Source organism: Amia ocellicauda, chromosome 14 (genome assembly GCF_036373705.1).
Source record: "Amia ocellicauda isolate fAmiCal2 chromosome 14, fAmiCal2.hap1, whole genome shotgun sequence".
In the NCBI taxonomy this organism is placed as follows: Eukaryota; Metazoa; Chordata; class Actinopteri; order Amiiformes; family Amiidae; genus Amia; species Amia ocellicauda.
Window position 1 is genome coordinate 20,105,586 of NC_089863.1, and position 20,758 is coordinate 20,126,343.

Consider the following 20,758-nt stretch of genomic DNA (forward strand, 5'->3'; position numbering starts at 1 on the left):
AGTGAACTCTTATGCAACTAACACATTTCAATGTATTAATGTTTAATTAACTTTTGTTTCACAATATAACACATTTTGCACCCTTAAGTTGTTTTGTATGTGGTGTTAATCAAAAGAGAGAGAATCCCACTTAAATAAATTTTCATTCCAGATTGGAGCATAAGAAAATTAGAAAAAGTCCTTGAGGGCTGACTACTTATGCAATATACTGTAACTAATATGGACACCAAATAGTCTGTAACCTAGTTTATTTGGTAATTGATCAATAACTGAAATGCAATGATAATGATCATGTAATTTTTTTAAAATATGCAATTTCAAAAGTCACAGCACACAATTGAAAAAGTTCATTGTTCAATTGCAATGACTTTTGAATACACATCTACATATAAACATAAAAACAGTTTACCTTACTTTGGAGTATGCTTACTATATGAAATATATCAATTATATTTCACAATTCACCTAAGAATGTTTCAATTTAAGCATCATCATGTTAAGGGGGAGACAGAGTCCGCAGTCAGAAATCAACAGGTTTTTATTACAAAGGCCTTTGAAGAGCCAGGACACAGACAGAGGGAAGTCCCCTGGAATGTCTCCCTAACTCTGAATTTAGACCATCATTTCACATACATTTATCAAAAGTTATTGATTATTTTTTGTATATAAAGTGCAGGGTTAATGATTTAGTTAAGATTTATCTACTTTTGATTGAACTTTATTCTTGACACAGCAGGGCATACCTAATACCAATACAGTTGTGTATCTGTGTATAGTGTAGACATCTTAATAATCATTCATCATCCAACTCAGAAAATGGGAAATACATCTCCATTCCTTCAGTATCAACATTAGGCTCAAAATACTCAATCTCATCTTCCAGGGCCTTGTTGGTCTGAATGCCATGTACACTCAGATTAGATCCATAACATGGCAGTCAGATAAACACAGATGTGCACATGCTCATCATCGCCAACATCCACCTGGATTATTTTAGAGAAAACACAAGTGTGACGTACAAATTGCTGTAAAAACTGTCCTGTAATCATTGTATCATATGAAATTAAATATGTAAAACTTGATTTGATAAAGCACAAAAAGTATAAAAATAAATAAAAATAAAACAGAAGTGATGTGAAGGGATTCAGGTAAGTAAGTAATGCTATTTTAGAACAGCTGACATTGGTTTATAGTAAGCTTAAAGACAGTAGATAATACTGCTGGTGACTTTCTGTGTACTTTGAGTTTTATATTTATATGCATCATTTGTTTACAAATTTGCATCTTTTAAAAAAGGTCACATAAACAAGAAGTTGTACAATGTAGAAACCCATTCAGCAAATATTTGTGAAGCAAGATTATATAGATCTGAATGTGTATATGCTCTCAGATAAATATTTCAGTGATGTTGTTCAGTTCATTACCTTAATGAGGAAGTTTTGTCCAGCCACTACCTGAGATCGGTATTTAACTGCTTTGAACATGCTGTAATTCTTCCCTAGTGTTTTTCCACTTCAGGATTAACCTTAAAAATAACATATTTGATTGGTAATCTTCACTTGCTTTCTCTCACTGAAAATCTGGCAACATTAACCAATTCTTGTGGGAGTTTCCATGGTTAAATGAATGTATTCTTCTTAGTAGTAAAAAGTTACTTTTTCACGTTATCTGAGAAAAGAGAGCGGTTGATTAGATGAGGACACATCATCCAATTATATTAAATACAGTAAGTAAATAAGTGTATTGTTTTACTATACGTAAAAGCACAAATTGTACAAGAATGAATGTGGTGCTCCCTGAAACTATAACATTCTATCATTGAAGATATATACCTATACTCATTATACTAACAGTTACAGTACAGGCCACAGTTCTCACCAAATCACAGATTTTCTGCTCCTTAGGCATGGTGTTGCAAGATTCACTCAGACCTCCTGTCCGACATGCCATTGTGATTCAGTGTAGTGGGATCACTAGTGCTGCTGTGTACATTGAGGAGAAAAATATTAGCCGTCTCATCTGTAGAATGCAAGTACAGACTGATCCTATGCACTTTCGAAGAGTGAACCAGATTCCACTGCACCTGATCAGCAGCTCTGGAGATTAGAGCACCTGTATTGACCTGCCCTCTTTTAACTAACAAGTTATTAACAAAAAAACAATAACCTAGATGTGCCAAGGACACAGCAGGAGTTCAGGTGGCCTAAAACGTCACATTTATGATACAGAACTGAGTGTTAAAGCAACAATATTATGTGATAAAACAATACAAATGTGAAATAAGGACATAAATACATATATAAATATACATAACATAGAAACAACAATATATCATATACCAGGTCTGAAACAAATATGGTATATATTATGGGGTATTTTAAACCTGTTACTGTACAAAAACACATCTGTGTGTTGATAGGGTCAATAATTATACAAACAAATATCACTTTTAGAATAATGCAGTTTTATTGTAATAATATGCAATCACCTTAAAGACACATATTTGTACCACTGACAGATTCACAATAAACTGCAATTTACTCCAATCATTCACTTAATTGTATAATTACTTTGTTGACATTACTCTTATTAGGACTGAACAAGTAGATGTATGTTCAGATGTTAATTGCAACTAATAAGTCTAAGAAAAACTATCCTTACCTTGATTGTTTTGTCTTCAGTGATTCCTGCTAGTCCTGCTTCTATTTTCATTAATGTTGTGACATTTATAGAAAATCTCATCTGTACTAACACTCCTCTATTAAACTCTGAAACTATAAGTCACCCGGGGTAAGGGTATCTGAGAAAAATTAAACCTACACCTCCTACTGGCTGCATGCTAAACCACCAACATAAACAACATAAACAAGTTGATTTATGTTTTGATCTTTCAACCTCTTTATATGTTCCATGTGAAAAACAGGAGAAAACAAGTTCCTCAGGTTGCCCAAGAAGAAGCTTCATTGAGGTGTATCACCAAGCAAATAGATTGGGTTTCGGCTTTTTTGGTGATGTTGCCAACACCAGCAAAGGGAGTGGAAAGTTACTGCAGCAGAAGCAAGAGCTTGATATTATATTTTTGCAATAATAAATGTAATGAAAAGGACATGTGTCTGCTTGTGTCTGTTTTTGCCAACTTTCACAGATATTTTTTTTTAAATGAAGCTAAATCATTGTTCTGCATGGGATTGAGAAATATGTAGATTTTTTTTAATATAAAGTAAAGGTGTGTTAAAGTTTGAGCATTTTGTACAACTGCACCACAAAGAAACCTGGCATCCAGCCTAGAATGAGAGGACAGTTAAGATATAGAATTTGTTTTATATAAAGTGTTGTTGTGACCACTGACCACTGAGTGTTCTTTCTGCACTGTGCACAGTTAAAGGTAGGGTGTGCAATCTTTTCCAGAAACATTATGCACATGTACTTCTCCTAATCCACTCAGCCCTGAAGTTTCTTGTCTGGTGAAAAACTGAACAAGCTTAAACAATCAGTGGTTATTAGAGCAACCTTTCGATGTTGTTTAGACATCTGCATTTGACTTTTAAATATGTTCAAATAGCTTGTGCCAATACGTCAATTTGCTACAATTCTCTTCAACCTGTGAAGTCAAGCGCGAGACAATCATGATCACAAGTCTTGCTGCTAATACTCGCTGGAAATGACCAGTGTGTGAACTGTATGCATCCCACATTTAAAGGTTTAAAGATGCATGCATTAACATACATTATGTTACTGGAATGTAAAAAGTTGATGGGAACTTAAGTGGGATTTCGTTTAGTTAGTTACTTACCGGAGACCGCTTCACAGGTCTCTCAGCTCTTTGTCTCCGCTCTTCACATGCTGTCCGTCCACTCTGGGCACTGATACCTCCTCAAGTCTTGGTACACTTGCTGTGCTGTTTATTTTGGTTCAAAATGAAATCAACCAATCTAGGTAGTGTTCAACACAGAAAAGAAATAAATAGCTTTACCTGCAACCTCCGCTACAATATGTAGTGTATGTTGATCGTTTTATCTATAGCTGATTTCTTAACATTGAACATGCTTAGTTTCAAATTGTCGTTTTAGAAGCATATTCTACTTTACCAGAGCAGAAGCACCCGATAGAGTCAGAGTCAGATCCAGAACATAAAGAACATTGAAGTGAAGTTAATTTATCAAATTATTTTTACATACAATTACCCATTTATACTGCTGGCTTTTTACTGGAGCAATCTAGGTAAAATACCTTTCTCAGTGGTACAAGATCAGGGATTGAACAACAACCTTCTACTCCTGAGTCCAGAGCCATAACCACTATACATAACCAACAAGAAAATATGTGTTGTAATATTAGGAAAGGTGTAATTTAGCAAATGTTTTTGTGTATTTGACGTGATTTATTTAAACACCTCATTCCTTGCAAGTTGTCATATCCTGGGTACCTGGGTGGTGGCAGTTCATAAACTTTGGCTTCCCCTAGTGGTGGTAAGATTGAATGGACTTGATTTTCAGAGAGAGGGTGTTGGAGGGGTGAGGATACATTACACACTTTTCAAGTACATCATGTTTGTTCACATCGAAATCCAGTTTGAACCACGTGAAAATAAATTAACTTAAATTAACTGAGCAGCGATACCAGTATTTTATTTTCCTTCTAACAAAACTGAACAAAACTGAAAAGCATCAATAGCATAATAATTAGAAGGCAAATTCCATTGTAAGGAAATAAGTTCGGGTATGGGTTTGGTACATTCGATGGCAATAATGTGATCCTGAGATACTGTGAAAGCGTTTATCATTCCCTTGACTGATTCGGTTTGACTGGTTTGATTGCCAAAGAGGCATACACAGCTCGCTCAGTCATGTGACCACAACCCCCCAAGCAAATTTTGTAATCATCGATTGTAAACCTATATTACAAACTCAAAACTCATGTAACATATCATACTTGGGATACTTTGTGGTTGGTGTCTTGCCCCTTTCTGAATCCAATGTCCTGAGAGATACTGACTAATTACTTTGCTTCATCTTTCTTTTTATCATTGAGACAATAGATGTGTCTCGTGTCTTCATATATTTTTTCTTTAGAGTTTATTAATTTATTCCAGACCTGCCCAGTACCCATTCATTCAGTACCCACTAAAATAAGGACTATTACTCTAATAATTAATATTAAGCAAATATTTTAACACTGTTAACACAATAACATTGAGCTAACACCTCACAGTACCTTGAGAAACTGTTACGCAGAAGACAGAGAAATGTGTGTTCCTGTAGACTATCCCAATAACCCTCTGATCTCAATGGAAAAGGATCCTATTGCGGTGGTTTACTTTTCTGGGCCCACCTCCTGCTTGCTTTACTTCTATTACATGATCTCTCTGTTGTGTGAATGCTCTGATGAGCTTTAAGACTTCCTGCACGAGAGAATGTTTTCCCACACTGGGAACAGCAGTGAGGTTTCTCTCCTGTGTGAATGCGCTGGTGGATTTTCAGGCTTCCTGCTAGAGTGAAGCTCTTCCCACACTGGGTGCAGCAGTACGGTCTCTCGCCGGTGTGAACACGCTGGTGAGCATTAAGATGTTCTGACTGAGTGAAGCTCTTTCCACACTGGGCACAGAAGTATGGTCTCTCTCCTGTGTGAATGCGCTGATGTGTTTTAAGGGCTCCAGAGTGAACAAAGCTCTTCCCACATTGGGTGCAGCTGTATGATTTCTCTCCTGTGTGAATGCGCTGGTGGATTTTCAGACTTCCTGCTAAAGTAAACCTCTTCCCACACTGTGTGCAGCAATATGGTTTCTCTCCTGTGTGAATGCGCTGATGAGTATTAAGGTCTTCTGACCGTGTGAAGCTCTTGCTACACTGGCTACAGGAGTACGGCCTCTCTCCTGTGTGAATACGTTGGTGAGAATTCAGGTGTGCTGCCCGAGTGAAGCTCTTTCCACATTGGCTACAGCAGTATGGTCTCTCACCTGTGTGAATGCGCTGATGGATTTTAATGTTATTTGCCCGAGTGAAGCTTTTTCCACACTGAGGGCAGCAATGGAGATGCTGATGTTTTACAAGCGAAGGTCGGGGTGGTGAGGAAGAGGAGTTGGCAGAGCTGAGGGGTTGGGGAAGCAGCGGTCTACGCTGCGATTGGCTCTCACTTCCCCCACTGAGCCCCTTCATCATGACAATGGATTCTGATTCACACTGTCCAGCTACAGGGAGCTCAGGTGCCAGGCTACAAACACTTTCTATAATAATCTCAGGTTTCAGATTACTTAGCGTGTCTTTGAGAAGGGTCTGCATTCCGGAGTCTACTGTGTAAACAGACTCCAATGTATCATCCTCGGTTTTAATGTGATGAGACAGCAGACTGGGTCCACACTCAGATCCAAGTTCCCCGAGTCCCATTGTTAAACCCTCAGTCTGTGGATCAGCCATGTGGCAAGACTCCAGTCCCCTGAGCTCCTCTTCACTCTGTCTGCTCCTGTGTTGCTCAATCAGCCACTGGTAGTCTTCAGTATCTGTGGGCTCTGTGTCCTGCCTCAGACTGGAGCTCCACTCCTGCTCACAGTGCTGCTGCTCAATGAGAGCCCTTTCCCCAGAGTCAGGGAGAGCGCTGGCCTCTAGAGCTCCTGGGGGAGAGACAAGAAAGGAGAAGAACACGGTTGCTTATATAGGGCCTCTTCACATTTGCCTTTATGTTTATTTTCATATTTATTTGACAATTCTACAGTAGACAGTCACTCAGTTCCCATAACATTTAATGTTCCTTGCCCTGACAGGTAAACATGATTCAATTAATAAACCTTTTCTGTCGTTTCTTCAAGATTTCCATGTAAGGAATATCAAGAATTAAATATAACATGTATTTTGCATTTCAAATTGTTTGTAAGTAATTCTCTGTCTATTTATCTTTGATCTGTGAAGACAATGGTTATCTACTGACCCTAAAATCAAAGACATTTAATAAACAGACTAAGTCATACTAATGATACACACTGTTAAAACAGTTACATAAACTGGTTTTACTTAGTCAATTACACAATACAATCTGAGGATTTTAAGACACTTGAAAAATAAATAAATAAATAAAACACGATGCTTCAAGTATCTCAAGCAGTGATGATCCCAGCTCTCACTAACAAAACATCTGTGCTTGCTGAAATATAATGAAAATACTGTATATATACTTTTTGTGAAGTTTACTGAAACTTGCTCTAATGCATTCAAACACAAGGCATGGGACAAAATAAGAGAAAAATTTAACGGCATCAACCCGCTGTGCGTGTGGTCTGTTGAAGCCTGTGCTGCCGAGATTGTATCTGCTGAGCCACCTATTTTAGTATCATCTGCAAATTTGCTAACTATCCCAGATAGAGTCCAGATCATTAATATAGATTAGAAAAAGCAAAGGCCCTAGTACTGATCCCTGTGGAACTCCACTAACAACCTCACTCCAGTTAGAAGCAACTCCTCTAATCAACACCCTCTGTTTCCTATACATCAACCAGTTAATAATCCATCTACTTACATAATTACTTTAAAAAAAAATCCAAAGATATTTACACATTGCCATCAAGACACACTGGACAACAATACATTCAAACTCAGGAATCAGAGCTCTAAGTAAACAATCAAAAAAAAATATCTTACGAAGGTGTTGGGAACCACGAGCCACCAGAACAGCTTCTATGCTCTTGGCACAGATTCTAGAGTCTCTGGACTCTACTGGAGGGATGAACACCATTCTTCCAAAATATATTCCCTCATTTGGTGTTTTGATGATGGTGGTGGAGAGCGCTGTCTAACATGTCGGTCCAAAATCTCCCACAGGTGTTCAACTGGGTAGAGATTTGGTGACTGCGAAGGCCATAGCATATGATTCACATACTTTTCATACTCGTCAAACCATTCAGTGGGCCCTCGTGCCCTGTGGATGGGGCATTGTCATCCTGGAAGAGACCACTTCCATCAGGATAGAAATGTTTCACCATAGGATGAAGGCGATCACTCAGAATGACTTTTAAATGATTTGCTGTGACCCTTCCCTGTAAGGGGAAAAGTGGACCCAATCCATGACAGAAAAATGTCCCCTACGGCATAACAGAGCCTCCGGACCCCTTCACTGTAGGGGTCAAGCAGTCAGGCCTGTACCGTACTCTTGGTGTCGCCACACATGCACTCCACTTGTCGAGAAGATGGTGAAGGATGACTCATCTGACCAGATCACTTCTTCCATATCTCTGTAGACCAGTGCCTATGGTTTCTGCGCCACTGAACTCTCAAATGTGCATTAGTCTTTGTAATGAGGGGTTTATGCAAGCTGTGCTGATGAAGTGAGGTCCTAATGAGAGCACTGTGGGAATATTTAAATGAGGAAAGAACCCTGATATAAAAACTGTGATTCCTGATATCCGGCACAAATGAGCCACACCTGACATTAAATGCATGCGATACATGACATTAAATCAAGTGACACTCAATATCTGACATTCAATTTGAGTGACACCAGACATGAAGGGCGGACTGGCACCAAAAATTGTCCCGGGAAGTTTAAGTCGACCAGCCCACATTTATGCCAAATCAGCATATCAAAAATAATAATGAAGTCAGTGCATGCAGCATGCAAAAGTCTTACATTAGGGCAAAACTTATAAAATTGAAAGCTATAGCTAGTTACTACCAGGTTTTCACACATTATGGGCAAAGTATAGGCTTACAATGATTTAATGATCTAGATGTCATGAATAGGCTGTCCTATTTAAAATAACACATAACAGCTTAATTGACAGGCAGCTTTGACTGTAAAGCCAATGAAGAAGTAGAAAAACAAAAGTATTGAATACCTGGGCTTTATAAGCTACGCAAACACAGTTTATTTAAAATACGTAATTACATCGTTTTTACAGCATAACATAGTAAAACAACAATCTTTTTGATTATTACATTGTTTTGCATCAGTCAGCAATTTGATCTACGTCATGAGTGAGTGTAGAGTAAAAATGCCACTTTTTTCAGCTAAACTTCTGCTATAATATAATAGTGAATTACACAATGTGGAAGTTAGCACATTCCAATACACTTTTTGCACTGTTCAAACGTATACTTTTTAAAGTATTTTTCACAAACGCTTAGGGTGTTGTGGAGAAAGAGAACACATTACCATATCATGATAGAACGGAATTTGTATTAAAAACGCACCGTGCAGAGGAGTTTTTGTGACGCATGCGCAGGTTCTCTCCTTCTGGCACCAGTCCCGAAATAGCTAATAATATTGTAACAACAACGTTGGTGGGTGCGATTACTGAAATAATAAAGATGAAACCAGAAGTTTTCTATATAACTTTGACTGGCTGACCTGGGTTGTACATCCACTTACCCGATCCGTGCACATCTGCACCAGCAAACACATTCCTTCTAACTCCCGCTCGAAGCCGCCGAGCAGCGCGTCATTAGTTGCTTTTATTCCCCCCTCCCACGTGACACCTACCCCCCACTCACCACTCCCCGGCTAAACCAATCCCGGAGACGTGGGAAGTTCTGGGGTTTCGTGGCTCCCACAAACAGAACTCTAATAACATTTTTAATACAAAAAATATGTTCTTAATACGGTAATGAGATATGTGAAAATGCTTTTAAAAAATGTATGCCCAGTTAATAACAGTCTGTAATTCTCAGCGTGTAAGGGGCAGGAAAAAAGTATAAAATCAAACCTAGAGCAGCTGCCCAAACAGACAGGCCCACTGGGAATTCTCCGGCACTTCCCGATTGCCAGTCCGCCCCTGCCTGACATTCAATTCAAGTGACACCTGATATTAGGGCTGTCCCCAAGGGTACATTTTTACCTTCGAAGGTTCAGAACACATTACCAAACGAAGGTTCGAAGCTTCGTAATTGTGTAATTTGCATAATGTATCAATGATGTCACATTCGCTGCTAGTGTATAGATTTTAATTAAAATCCTTTTTCTTTTTTCTTTTTTTACAGGTAATCCGTTTAACAAAAATGAAACATGACCTTGTAGTTTAAAATCTCGAACAGTAATCACGTTTTTATTTATTTTTTTACCAGCACACGGTTTATATTGATTTCACTTGCATGAACATGTTAACCTTCCAGTAAAAGCAACTGTATGTTAAGTTTAATTTGTATTTTATTCAATACCTAAAGTGTCGGATATCCCTGTGTTCAGTGTATTTTTTTTAAAGAAAGACACTGGAACACAGTAACATTAACATTTGGGTTATCTAATAAAAATACCCCCTTACACAGTTCAGAATTTGTGTCAACATTGTTATTATGCCCAAAATTATTAATAATAATATTAATGGTTAAATTGCAACGAACTTGCAGAGTTAGTACGGAGCTCTGTACTAAATTGCGTACTAGCTAGTACAGTACTATGTCGGGATCATCCCCAGCTGTGTACTAAAGTTAGTACCCATTGCAACGAAGAAAGAGCCGGAGGAAAAAATGGAGACTAGCTGATCCCCAGTTTTAGTCCAGTACTAAGAATGAAATGTGTTGTTAAGCTACTAATCAGGAAGTGAAGTGAATGAAGAGGCCGGGCCTCAACCAACACATCTGAACGCTTTGGCAATGCTAATCGTGTTAAAATGCGAAAGCCATTTACACCATATAATGCTACATTTATTTTAGTACCATAGTCGATAATATTTTGTTCTTCAGGAGGTATTTTTTGTTTGTGAATACATTTAAATTTAAACTCAAGACAATATTGTGTACGAAAATATTTCACAAAATACATATCTAAGGCTAAATTGCATTTCCCTTTGCACCTTTCCCCCAAACGAGACCCAAACCTATCTAGGCTAAACATTTAATACGACGTTTGTCTGAGTTATTTTGAAGAAAATAACGGATGTAATGCACAGGCAGGTTCGGACCAGCACCTCCTACACTGCAGCCCAACAGCGCCCCTGTACAGAGCTGCGGTTCAGTGCAGAGTAGAGCCTTGCCTCGGTCTTGTATACTAATATACCGGTACTCTATTGGCATATACACTACTACTACTGTACTACTGAGTCGGCTATAGGCTACATGCAACCCACTATAGCTCCATCTTATGCATACTATTGCATTTCAATTTTTTCCCCCCGCAGCAACTTTTCGGAGCTGCGCGATTCTGCAGATTTCTGCAGGTGGGTCTTAGTGACGTCACGCAGCAGCACTGGAACAGTGCGGAAATCTGCGATCAAGATAAACATGATATTGTATTGGACCACACCAATACACTTATATAGCCAAGCGACGTTATCGTAATTATCTTCGTTGCGGGAGACAGCTGTTTATTCAGACAGAGCTAATTCTAGTGGGACGCATTGCCAGACAAGAATGGATTTTTAAAGAAATAAAATCTTAAAAATGGCTATTGTGTGGCTAATGTGTGGAAAATCTCAGTGTATGCAGAAGTATCTCACTGTATGCATTCCAGTATGTAGTGTATGCGCATCTCAGTAGTGTATACGCCTCATGTGTGTATTACAGTTCGTATTTATTGGGTACGTCTTCCAAACATAAAAATACAATAAATCACTATGAGGTCTGTTTTTGTAATGTTTTATACACATAAGTCAGATTTAATTAAATCAACAAAATGACCAATGATAATTATTAATATTAATAATAATTGATACACCTATGAGTAAAACATTTATTTAACGATATCACAATTTCTTAGCAGACGCCCTTGTCCAAACAATATATACAATCTAATTAGATTAATCGTGTTGGCTAAATAATGTTAATGCTTCAGACTGTTATCTCCGGGATTTTAAATATATATATATTTGTCACAACTGTATTTAATTAAACCCAGTCAAATATAGACTTTTCCTAGCTTTTGCGGTGTGGAGTGAACGACCTTCCAAAGTTTAGAAACCTTTTTTCAATTCAGTATAGCCTGCATAAACTGCGGGTCGGCTGCAGAATAGATCGATAATATAAAATTATTATATAATCATGATTTAAATAAATGATTAGAAAGTTCAGCCAAAAGGTTTCGGCACCTATCAATTAATTAATTACTGAAGTAGTATCCTATAAAACTAGGAGGTGATATTAACGAACAATGCATTTGAAAATTATTATTATTTTAATTAAATACAAACACAGATAACTTGCATAGATGAAGGTTGCGTAGGTACTTTTTCGGTCAAAGGCAAAGGCGCTGAATGCTGGCGCTGAGGTGAGTCCCACTGAGCGCTTTTAGCTTCACCTGCACCCTCCTCACTCTAGTGCACTGTGACGTCAGCGCAACGTCACGCAAAGTGCACACTTGTCGAAGGGTGTAGGCGCGAGGGTGCGATTTGGGACGCAGCCCAACTTTATGCGGAAATGTTTGAGAAGATTTGGCAGCGGCAAAGTGCATATAAATGTAAATACATCTAGCTAGACAGTTATAGATATTGTTAAATTAGTTTTGAAGGCAATGTTATATTATCAATGTATTATTAATACAGTTTCTGCGCCTATCAATTAATTATAGAATAAAACTAGGTGGTGATATAAACGAACACTATATTTCCACATTATTATTAGTATTCATAGAATGTACTGTACCGATACTACCGGCCGAAATCCTTGAAACAGTTATTTGGAAGAGGAACAGTGCAAATGCTATAGCAGTCTCCATTCTGTAAAGACAAGAAAAGACTGCGTAGGTACTTTTTCGGTCAAAGGCAAAGGCGCTGAATGGCGATGCTGAAGTGAGTCCCACTGAGCGCTTTTAGCTTCACCTGCACCCTCCTCACGGAAGTCAGCAAGACGTCAGCACAACGTCACACGAATCGAGGGGTGTAGGGAGCAAGTGTGCGACCTGGGACGCAGCCTAGACCTGACCGTGCGCGTCGGCTCCTACACTTACCCAGAAACCCCTTCTCTGCGCCGCTACACGGAGACGTTTACGCGCATCTGCGCAGAAGCGTGCACCGGGCTTCACGCAGCACCGTTTCCGATCTGCATTTATTTGCGGAACGAGATTCCGCGCTACAGAACGCACCCATTTCACACGGGTCTGGGGATGAAATAGTTAATCTCAGGAAGAAAATCACTCATCTTCCTTCGAACTTCAATGGAGAAATAACAATACGATCTTTGCAGATACTTGTTTGTTTTTGTTTGGTACCGTCTTTCTACCGCCTCCTCTCCACATTGCTCAGTTAAAAAATAAAGTTAGTTACCGGCAGCTGCTTCTCCGGGCTCTATCTGCCCGTCTCCTCCGCAGCCTTACACGCAGCCGCCTCCCCTGCGACCAAAAGCTCCTGCAGCCTCCATCTCAGCGCCTCTTTTTCTCTCTCCTTCTGGGTTATTTCCACCCGGGACTCCGACACCGTCTCTCCCATCGCCTTCCAGATCTCACACAGGGCGGCTCTCATCAGTGCCGAGGACAGGCGGCCGTTCAGGCACAGAGAGAGATTATTATGTAGTACAGATTGAATTAAATAATGAACTGCCGATAACAATCGATTAGGTTAATGTTCTAATCATAAACAGTTACGGTTAATAATTGTTTTTATTTAGTCTGTGGACCATTTATTGTTTCCATCGGTTTGAACTGAATCACAAACTCCGCCCCCAAATCCGGGTACTGCTCCACAGAGAAATGGAGGAATTCCAATGACGTAACGTTCGAACTGCGACATCTTGGTGGGGTGAGAGAGAGACAGGAAGTAAAATATTATGACGTCTGTACTCTGTAACCCCTTTCCTGAGCTTATTGAATACCAGTAACTTTGTACATAGGCATTAACAATATAAACATATTTTAAAATAATAACAATAATAATGTAGTGCTTCATGTCTTGCTTAATCTTTATCCAGTACTGTACAGACCAGTACATTGGAATCCAGGCATCAGAGCTTCCATATGTTTAATAGCAGGTACTTGGTAATTCAATCAGTTAAACATACTTTAGAATAAATCTAGAGAGATGAGGTTTCAGATCTTGTGTGGTTTTGGAAAGAGTTGCAAAGCTTGGGATGTCGGCATGTAGCTCAGTGGTAGAGCGCATGTTTTGCATGCATGAGGCCCTTCCTTCATACATGACTTCAATCATTGGTATCTCCACCCAGTTGTTTAATATAGCATGTGTATAGCAATGCTTTAGCATTGTCAATTATTTTAACAAACATAATGTTAATCTATGATGCATAATAAAGATGTAAACTAAATGATTGGAAATTCATAAAAACAACAAAAAGATGTGGTCCATTCGGCTATACATGTCCCTCTTGATCTCTGCATCCTTTTTTCCCCCGCAGCAACTTTTCGGAGCTGCGCGATTCTGCAGATTTCTGCGGGTAGGTCTAGTGACGTCACGCAGCAGCAATCGAACAGCGCGCATCTCTGCGTTTATGTGCAGAACTGCGGAAATCTGCGCATCACGAAGGCTTCCCGTCTCCTTAACTCCACCAATATGGTGCAGATCCTAACATGATGTTACGTGAATGTAGTACCTCTGTCTAGCAGTGCCCGGATTGGGAGGCGGGGTTTGTGTTCAGTTCATAATGAGAGAAACCACAACAAAAAGTCCATGAGCTAAATAAAAACACGTATCAACTAGTTTTAGTTAAAAAGTGGTTCTGATTATAACATTAACTGAACCAAAGTTATTATTTCTTAATTGTATCGCTCTGCACTGAAGGCCAATGTCGGTGTCCGCGGCTCTGAGCGGCCGCCTGTCCTCGGCGCTGGCCGAGCTGATGAGAGCCGCCCTGTGTGAGATCTGGAAGGCGGTGGAAGAGACGGTGTCGGAGTCCCGGGTGGAAATAACCCGCAGACAGAGAGAAAACGAGGCGCTGAGGCGGAGGCTGCAGGAGCTCATGGTGGCGGGGGAGGCGGCTGTGTGTCACTGGAGCTCCGGAGCGGACGGGCCGCCTGTGCAGAGCCGAGGAGCCGGGAGGAGAGAGGCAGAGACCCGGGCAGCAGCGGACGGTAAGTAACTAGCTTTAATTGACTTGTTAAGTAATGGGGGAGCGGAATGGGTTCAATGACTAATTTGCGCATTGTGCAACAACGTAAACATCCAGTAGCCAAAATACATCTGTTAATAATAATATATAAACATAATATATTTCTCCACTGATTTCTGAAGAACGATGGCTTGGCTCAGTTGTTTTCCTTAGTGAAATGAACTCAAATCCACATTGTTGCGTCATTGTACGGAGTTCTCTAGTTCTGCCCGGATCTGTACAGTTATATACGAATCTCGTTCTCGGTCACGTAACTCTAGCCTCACAAATTACATGTAACAGCGATCAATTAGAAATATTGTGCTTAGCTATGGAATGGCACCTTTTTCCTTCTTGGTAGGCAGCAACATTACTCTGTTAATGTGAATTGCATTTCCATTAGACCCCAATTCTGAGTGTTTTAAATGGAAGGTAAAATGTGTGTATGATTAAACACTTGATATTTTGCAATATTACATTAAAGCTTTTCATTAATTCAGGATAATACACTTTAACAGTCTGTTTGAGTAACAGGTAAAAATTGATTATATGATTTTGATGATGAATAAGCCATGCGTTATATATTTTATTGATGATGGATGTGTGAAAGAATGTTACGAAGTAAAATCACATTACAGCCCTGTTGTTGCTGCACATCTACACTATGAAATGCCTGCATCACTTTTACAGCTGTGACTGTTTGCTTGATGTGAAGATATTTCTGTGCTGAAGCAATTTTGACCTGTACTAGTGGTCTGTCCTCAGAGCTGCTATTCTCCTGTCTTGTCTCTCCTCCAGGAGCTGTAGAGGCCAGCACTCTCCCTGACTCTGGGGAAAGGGCTCCCATTGAGCAGCAGTACTGTGAGCAGGAGTGGAGCTCCAGTCTGAGGCAGGACACACAGCCCACAGATACTGAAGACAACCAGGGTCTGACTGAGCAGCACAGGAGCAGACAGAGTAAAGAGGAGTTCAGGGGACTGGAGTCTGGCCACAAGGCAGAGCCACAGACTGAGGGGTCAACACAGGGACTCTGGGCACTGGGGTCTGAGTGTGGAACCAGTGTAGGTTGTGCTGAACTGAGCTCTACTAGAACACAGTGTGAACCAATTGTGGCGTCTGTTCACATTAAAACAGAAGACAATGAACTGGAGATAGACACACATACTCTTTTGAAAGATAGACTCTGTAGTCTTAGACTACAGAATATAACAGTAGGCCCTTGTAAACTGGATCCAGAGCTCCCTGCATATGGACTGTGTGGAACAGAATTTGTTGCCTTCAGGAAGACATTCAGTGGAGGGGATGACAGTGTAGTGAGGGGTGAGAGCCCATCATCACAGTGCAGACAGCTGTGTCCCAGACCCTCCAGCAAACATACTCTTCCCTCACAAAAAAATCAGAATCAAGACTGCCATTGTTGCCTCCAGTGTGGGAAGATCTTCAATAAACCAATATATCTTAAAATTCATCAGCGCATTCACACAGGAGAGAAACCATATTCCTGCCCCCAGTGTGGAAAGAGCTTCAATCAGGCAAGCAGTCTTATTTATCACCAGCGCACTCACACTGGAGAGAAGCCGTACTGCTGCACTCAGTGTGGGAAGAGTTTTATGCATGCAGGAAACCTTAATGCTCACCAGCGGGTTCACACAGGAGAGAAACCGTACTGCTGCTCCCACTGTGGGAAGAGCTTCAATCAGTCCGCACATCTGCATAGACATGAGAGAATTCATACACGAGAGAAACCATACTGCTGCTTACAGTGTGGGAAGAGTTTCAGTCATTCAACAAGCCTTAAATCTCACCAGCGCATTCACACAGTGCCTACTGTTGGTCTTAGTGTGCAAAGAGCTTCTAACATGCAGGAAGTTGTGAAATCTCACCAGATGATTCACACAGCAGAGAGATTATATAATAAAAGTTAGGCAAGCATGTTAGCATAAATGTCAGACAGTTGTTCCCAACCCTGGTCCTGGGGACACACTGTCCTGCTAAATGCTTATTTCATTTTAAAATATTAAACATGACAGTGGTGAAATTGGACAATTTGGAATACCTCACTCTCACAGAAACTTGGATTTCCCCAGAGAATCATATTTCCCCTGCTGCCCTGTCCTTTCCCATTCTCCTTATCTGGGCAGGGAGGAGGGACTGGGCTTCTGCACTCTCCTTCCCTTGCCTTTCCTTCCATTCTCTTCTTAGCCGCCTCCTTTCTGTCTATATTAACAGAATTTCATGCAGTATTTTCATGTCACCTCTTAATGGTACTCTACCATCCCCATGGTCCACTCACTACTTTTCTGGTCTTCGGTCCTGCACTCGGTCTCTTCTCCTAACATCCTCCTTGGTTACTTCAACATCCATCTTTCTAACCCCTCACACTCTACTGGATTTCTTCCCCTCGTTCATTTTGTCAAATTCTCCCTGTCTCCATCACCCCCTGCTCACAAGACAGCTTACCAGCTGGATTTCGTCTTCACCAGAGCCTGCTCCCCCTCCATTCTCTGTAACTTCTCTCGACATCTTGGATCACCACTTCTTCTTGTTTTCCCTTTCCCTCTTTTTTTCCTCCTCTAAAATCTGTTAAAAAAAACATCTTAACACCCCCTTCTCCAAAACTCCCTACTGAAGCATGAGCTTCCTCTGGGTCTTACTGAAAAAACCCACCCTCGACCTTACCTGTGGTGAGAATTACCATCCTGGCTCCTTTCCTTCCTCACTAAAACCCTTTAGCAGCTTATGGTCAGCTCTTTTCGGTTCTATCTTATCATTTACTCCTTGACCCTCTGCCATAAGGCTTTTGCACTGCCACTCCACTGAAACTGCTTTCCTATCTTTCACTGACTTGCTTAAATCTGCTCGTGACACCTCCCCCTCTTCTGTCCTAATCCTGCTTGATCTCTCCAGCCTTTGACACTGTCAATCACTCCATTCTCCTCACCTCTCTTGCCAACCTTGAAATCGATGGCCTCAAAAGCTGCACCTACCAGCTATTCATCCACACCGCAACCTCTCTGAACCCTTTCATGGATGTGTCCTAGAATTCTGTGCCAGGTTTATTTTGAAATATTGATAGAAAATCTACACACCTGTATTTAAGAGTTATAAATTATTTACATTTGATCAATTCACAATACATTATATATTATTTTAAAGCTTATAAAACATTAAGTTTATTTTTCATGTTTTAAGACGTGTTCAAACCTAAGAGAATACTGAAATGGCATCTAATCCTCACTCTAATATTTTAGTGTATTAACTCCTAAAACATTCTATATATAAAGAGACATCTTCTTAAGAAATAGAACACTACTTCATATTTAAATTTGAAAACCCTTTATGTCATTAACTATGTAATTCAGAACATGATGGATTATAAAAAAAGACAGATATGGCACAGTCAAATTATGCATATATTTATTAACTATTTAGTAGGCTAGTCACTTCTTCATACTTTATACAAATGACTATTCTTAGCTAAAACTGAAAGCCACACATTATTCAATTAATGTAAAAATAGAAATCTGAGGAGAAAGTAAATGAGCTAAACTTAAAAAATCTTCCTAATTAATAAAGTAAATAAATGGAACAATAACTGTTGGGCCACAATTAGTTAATTAGAAAATTAAACCTTAGGAGCTGAACAGTGCAGCTATTCCTTTGTTCATTCTTCCTCCAAGACCCTCAACACCACGAGACCCTTCATCTGTAATACGAATGGATAAATTGTATAAAAGGCATCACCATAATCAATAAGACAATTAATTATGCACAACAATACAACTCCTAACTGCAGTTATATCACTACACATATCAACCAAAATTTATTCTGAAATATATGCTAATACAAATCTAATACAAATTTTAACAGTCCTCATAACATAAAATAAAAAACTTTTACTAACACTTTTGTTATTATGTAATTTGGCTAACTATTGAAGGCAAAGGCAGGATATTTTAAACACTTTAATCTTTCAACTTCATCATAAATTAACATATACTAGACATCACTTTTTAGCCTTTCAGTCAAAACATACAACATAATGTAACATGTATAGTGTTATAATATGTGTAGTTTTATTCTAACCTATAATACTGATAAAAAAACAAAACAAACAAAAAAACACTATAAGCCTAGCTGGCTGTTGAAAAATGACAGTGAACTTTTATAGTGGTAAAATTAAACACCACCACACTAGATCTAAGCTGCAAATCTTCAATAAATAGTGTAAAACATAAATTAAAACAAGCAACCATGTAGTTACGCAAGAAGTGGGCGTGCACACAGTACTAAACTCTGCATAAGTACATGTACTTTCAAATAATACAAATGATACTAATAGACTTACACACTACAAATGCAACCAATAAATAAATAAATGCCAGATTTACTATACCACTTTGTAAAGCAAAGTAAAAGCAATTGGTCTGACAGGTCATTACTACTTACTTAACAAGCAAACCAGTATAAAGTGAATCCTGAATATTTTGAGATCAGTCCTGAAGTTAACAGGTGTGCCCCAAGGATCTGTCCTGGGCCCCCACCTGTTCTCTCTCTACACCTGCTCGCATTGCATCACATGGGTCCTCTTACCAATTCTATGCAGATGATACCCAAATCTTTCTTTATTTTCTTTCTCCTGACCCTCTCATCCACTCTCACATCTCTTCTCATCTCCCTCCTATCTCCTCCCAGATGCACTTGCATCATCTGAAGCTCGCATCACCCTTGACCCCGCTCTGTCCTACTCTTAGCACATCTTCACTCTGACACCAACGTACTGATTCTTCCTGATAACAGGAATCCACTCCTTCCTCACCAACTACTCAACAAGACCATTTTTTGTCACCTTCCAGTGATTACTCAGGACACATCTGCTCAGACAGTACCTCTAATACAGAATCCTGTAAGATATTGTAGGCCACAGCAAGAGAGGAGAGAAGGAGACCAGAGGAAGACGACACACCAGGCTGCCTGCTGCTAACCGAGACTGACTTACCTGTCTGGAGGTGCATTCCTGTAACTCAACAGAAGCTTGAAATTGCATATTTTGTTAATTTAATCAAATTATAATAGTTTTACATTAAATCTGCCCCAAATATATCATAATTGTGCACTTATGACTACAGCATTTTCCCTCAGATAAGAATCTTATAGCGATGATAGTATGAGTTTCAGTTCAACTATAATGCAGATTGGCTGGTAATGATAGGTGTGAAAAATTCCTCTTACAAGGCTAATACAAGGGCTGCTCAGGACTCTTGCTCTTACGCACATTATTGAAACATGCTTCCTACTGCTCCTGCTTACTTATTTATTGTTATCACTTTCATTTCACTGCAACTACTCCTATACCTATTCCATTAGCACACACCTAGGACTTACAACGTGACTGATAACACTGACTTTCTTATAATGTTTATAATTAAAGTTCATATTGATCTTCTAATTTTAATTGTCACTATAGTTTGTACTTTGTTTTGCTGATTTGTTTAGTCTAGGTCACTAATTGCTTTTTCAGAACAATAAAATAATCAACTTAACTCTGCTGCAGCTCTTTGGTTTGTGAATGAATAAGAATGTATTCTATGTCAAACTTATTGCCTTTATGTGAGTATAGCAAGTAGAATCAGGGGCGGACTGGCTGGGTCACAGGCCAGGATTGTAGTATACGCTAGACTTATGAAAATGAAAACCAGTTTACAACAACCACCATAACTCAGAACCCATACAAATGCCTGCAACTCCCAAAGTCTTTTATAGAAAATATTTTCAATCATGTACAAATGTGTAATTATTAAATAATAAT

At 39.4% G+C, this 20,758-nt stretch overlaps 2 protein-coding genes across 3 annotated transcripts; one reads left to right on the forward strand and one right to left on the reverse strand.

The window, feature by feature from the left end:
• Positions 1-520: 520 nt before the first annotated feature.
• Positions 521-13,555, reverse strand: LOC136767879 (zinc finger protein 3). 2 transcript variants are annotated; one of them, XM_066721937.1, is made up of 5 exons: positions 13,178-13,555; positions 2,662-6,607; positions 1,879-1,982; positions 1,425-1,525; positions 521-983 (listed from the first exon to the last, which is right to left on the reverse strand). In XM_066721937.1, the coding sequence occupies exon 2, from the start codon at positions 6,411-6,413 to the stop codon at positions 5,301-5,303; it is 1,113 nt and encodes a 370-aa protein (XP_066578034.1). In that variant the 5' UTR covers positions 6,414-6,607; positions 13,178-13,555; the 3' UTR covers positions 521-983; positions 1,425-1,525; positions 1,879-1,982; positions 2,662-5,300. The 2 variants fall into 2 exon arrangements, with proteins under 2 accessions (XP_066578034.1, XP_066578033.1); XM_066721936.1 differs by having other exon boundaries at positions 1,425-1,668.
• Positions 13,556-13,573: 18 nt separating this feature from the next.
• On the forward strand, positions 13,574-20,497 carry LOC136767837 (zinc finger protein 544-like). The gene is made up of 2 exons (XM_066721872.1): positions 13,574-14,931; positions 15,747-20,497. Exons 1-2 carry the CDS (start codon positions 14,646-14,648, stop codon positions 16,871-16,873), a joined length of 1,413 nt encoding a protein of 470 aa, XP_066577969.1. The 5' UTR covers positions 13,574-14,645; the 3' UTR covers positions 16,874-20,497.
• Positions 20,498-20,758: the final 261 nt, after the last annotated feature.

Coding starts and splice junctions, on each gene's coding strand:
- LOC136767879 (XM_066721937.1), bottom strand. CDS start 6,413: ATGGCTGATCCACAGACTGAGGGTTTAACAATGGGACTCGGGGAACTT.
- LOC136767837 (XM_066721872.1), top strand. CDS start 14,646: ATGTCGGTGTCCGCGGCTCTGAGCGGCCGCCTGTCCTCGGCGCTGGCC. Junction 14,932..15,746: donor GACCCGGGCAGCAGCGGACG/GTAAGTAACTAG, acceptor TCTCTCCTCCAG/GAGCTGTAGAGGCCAGCACT.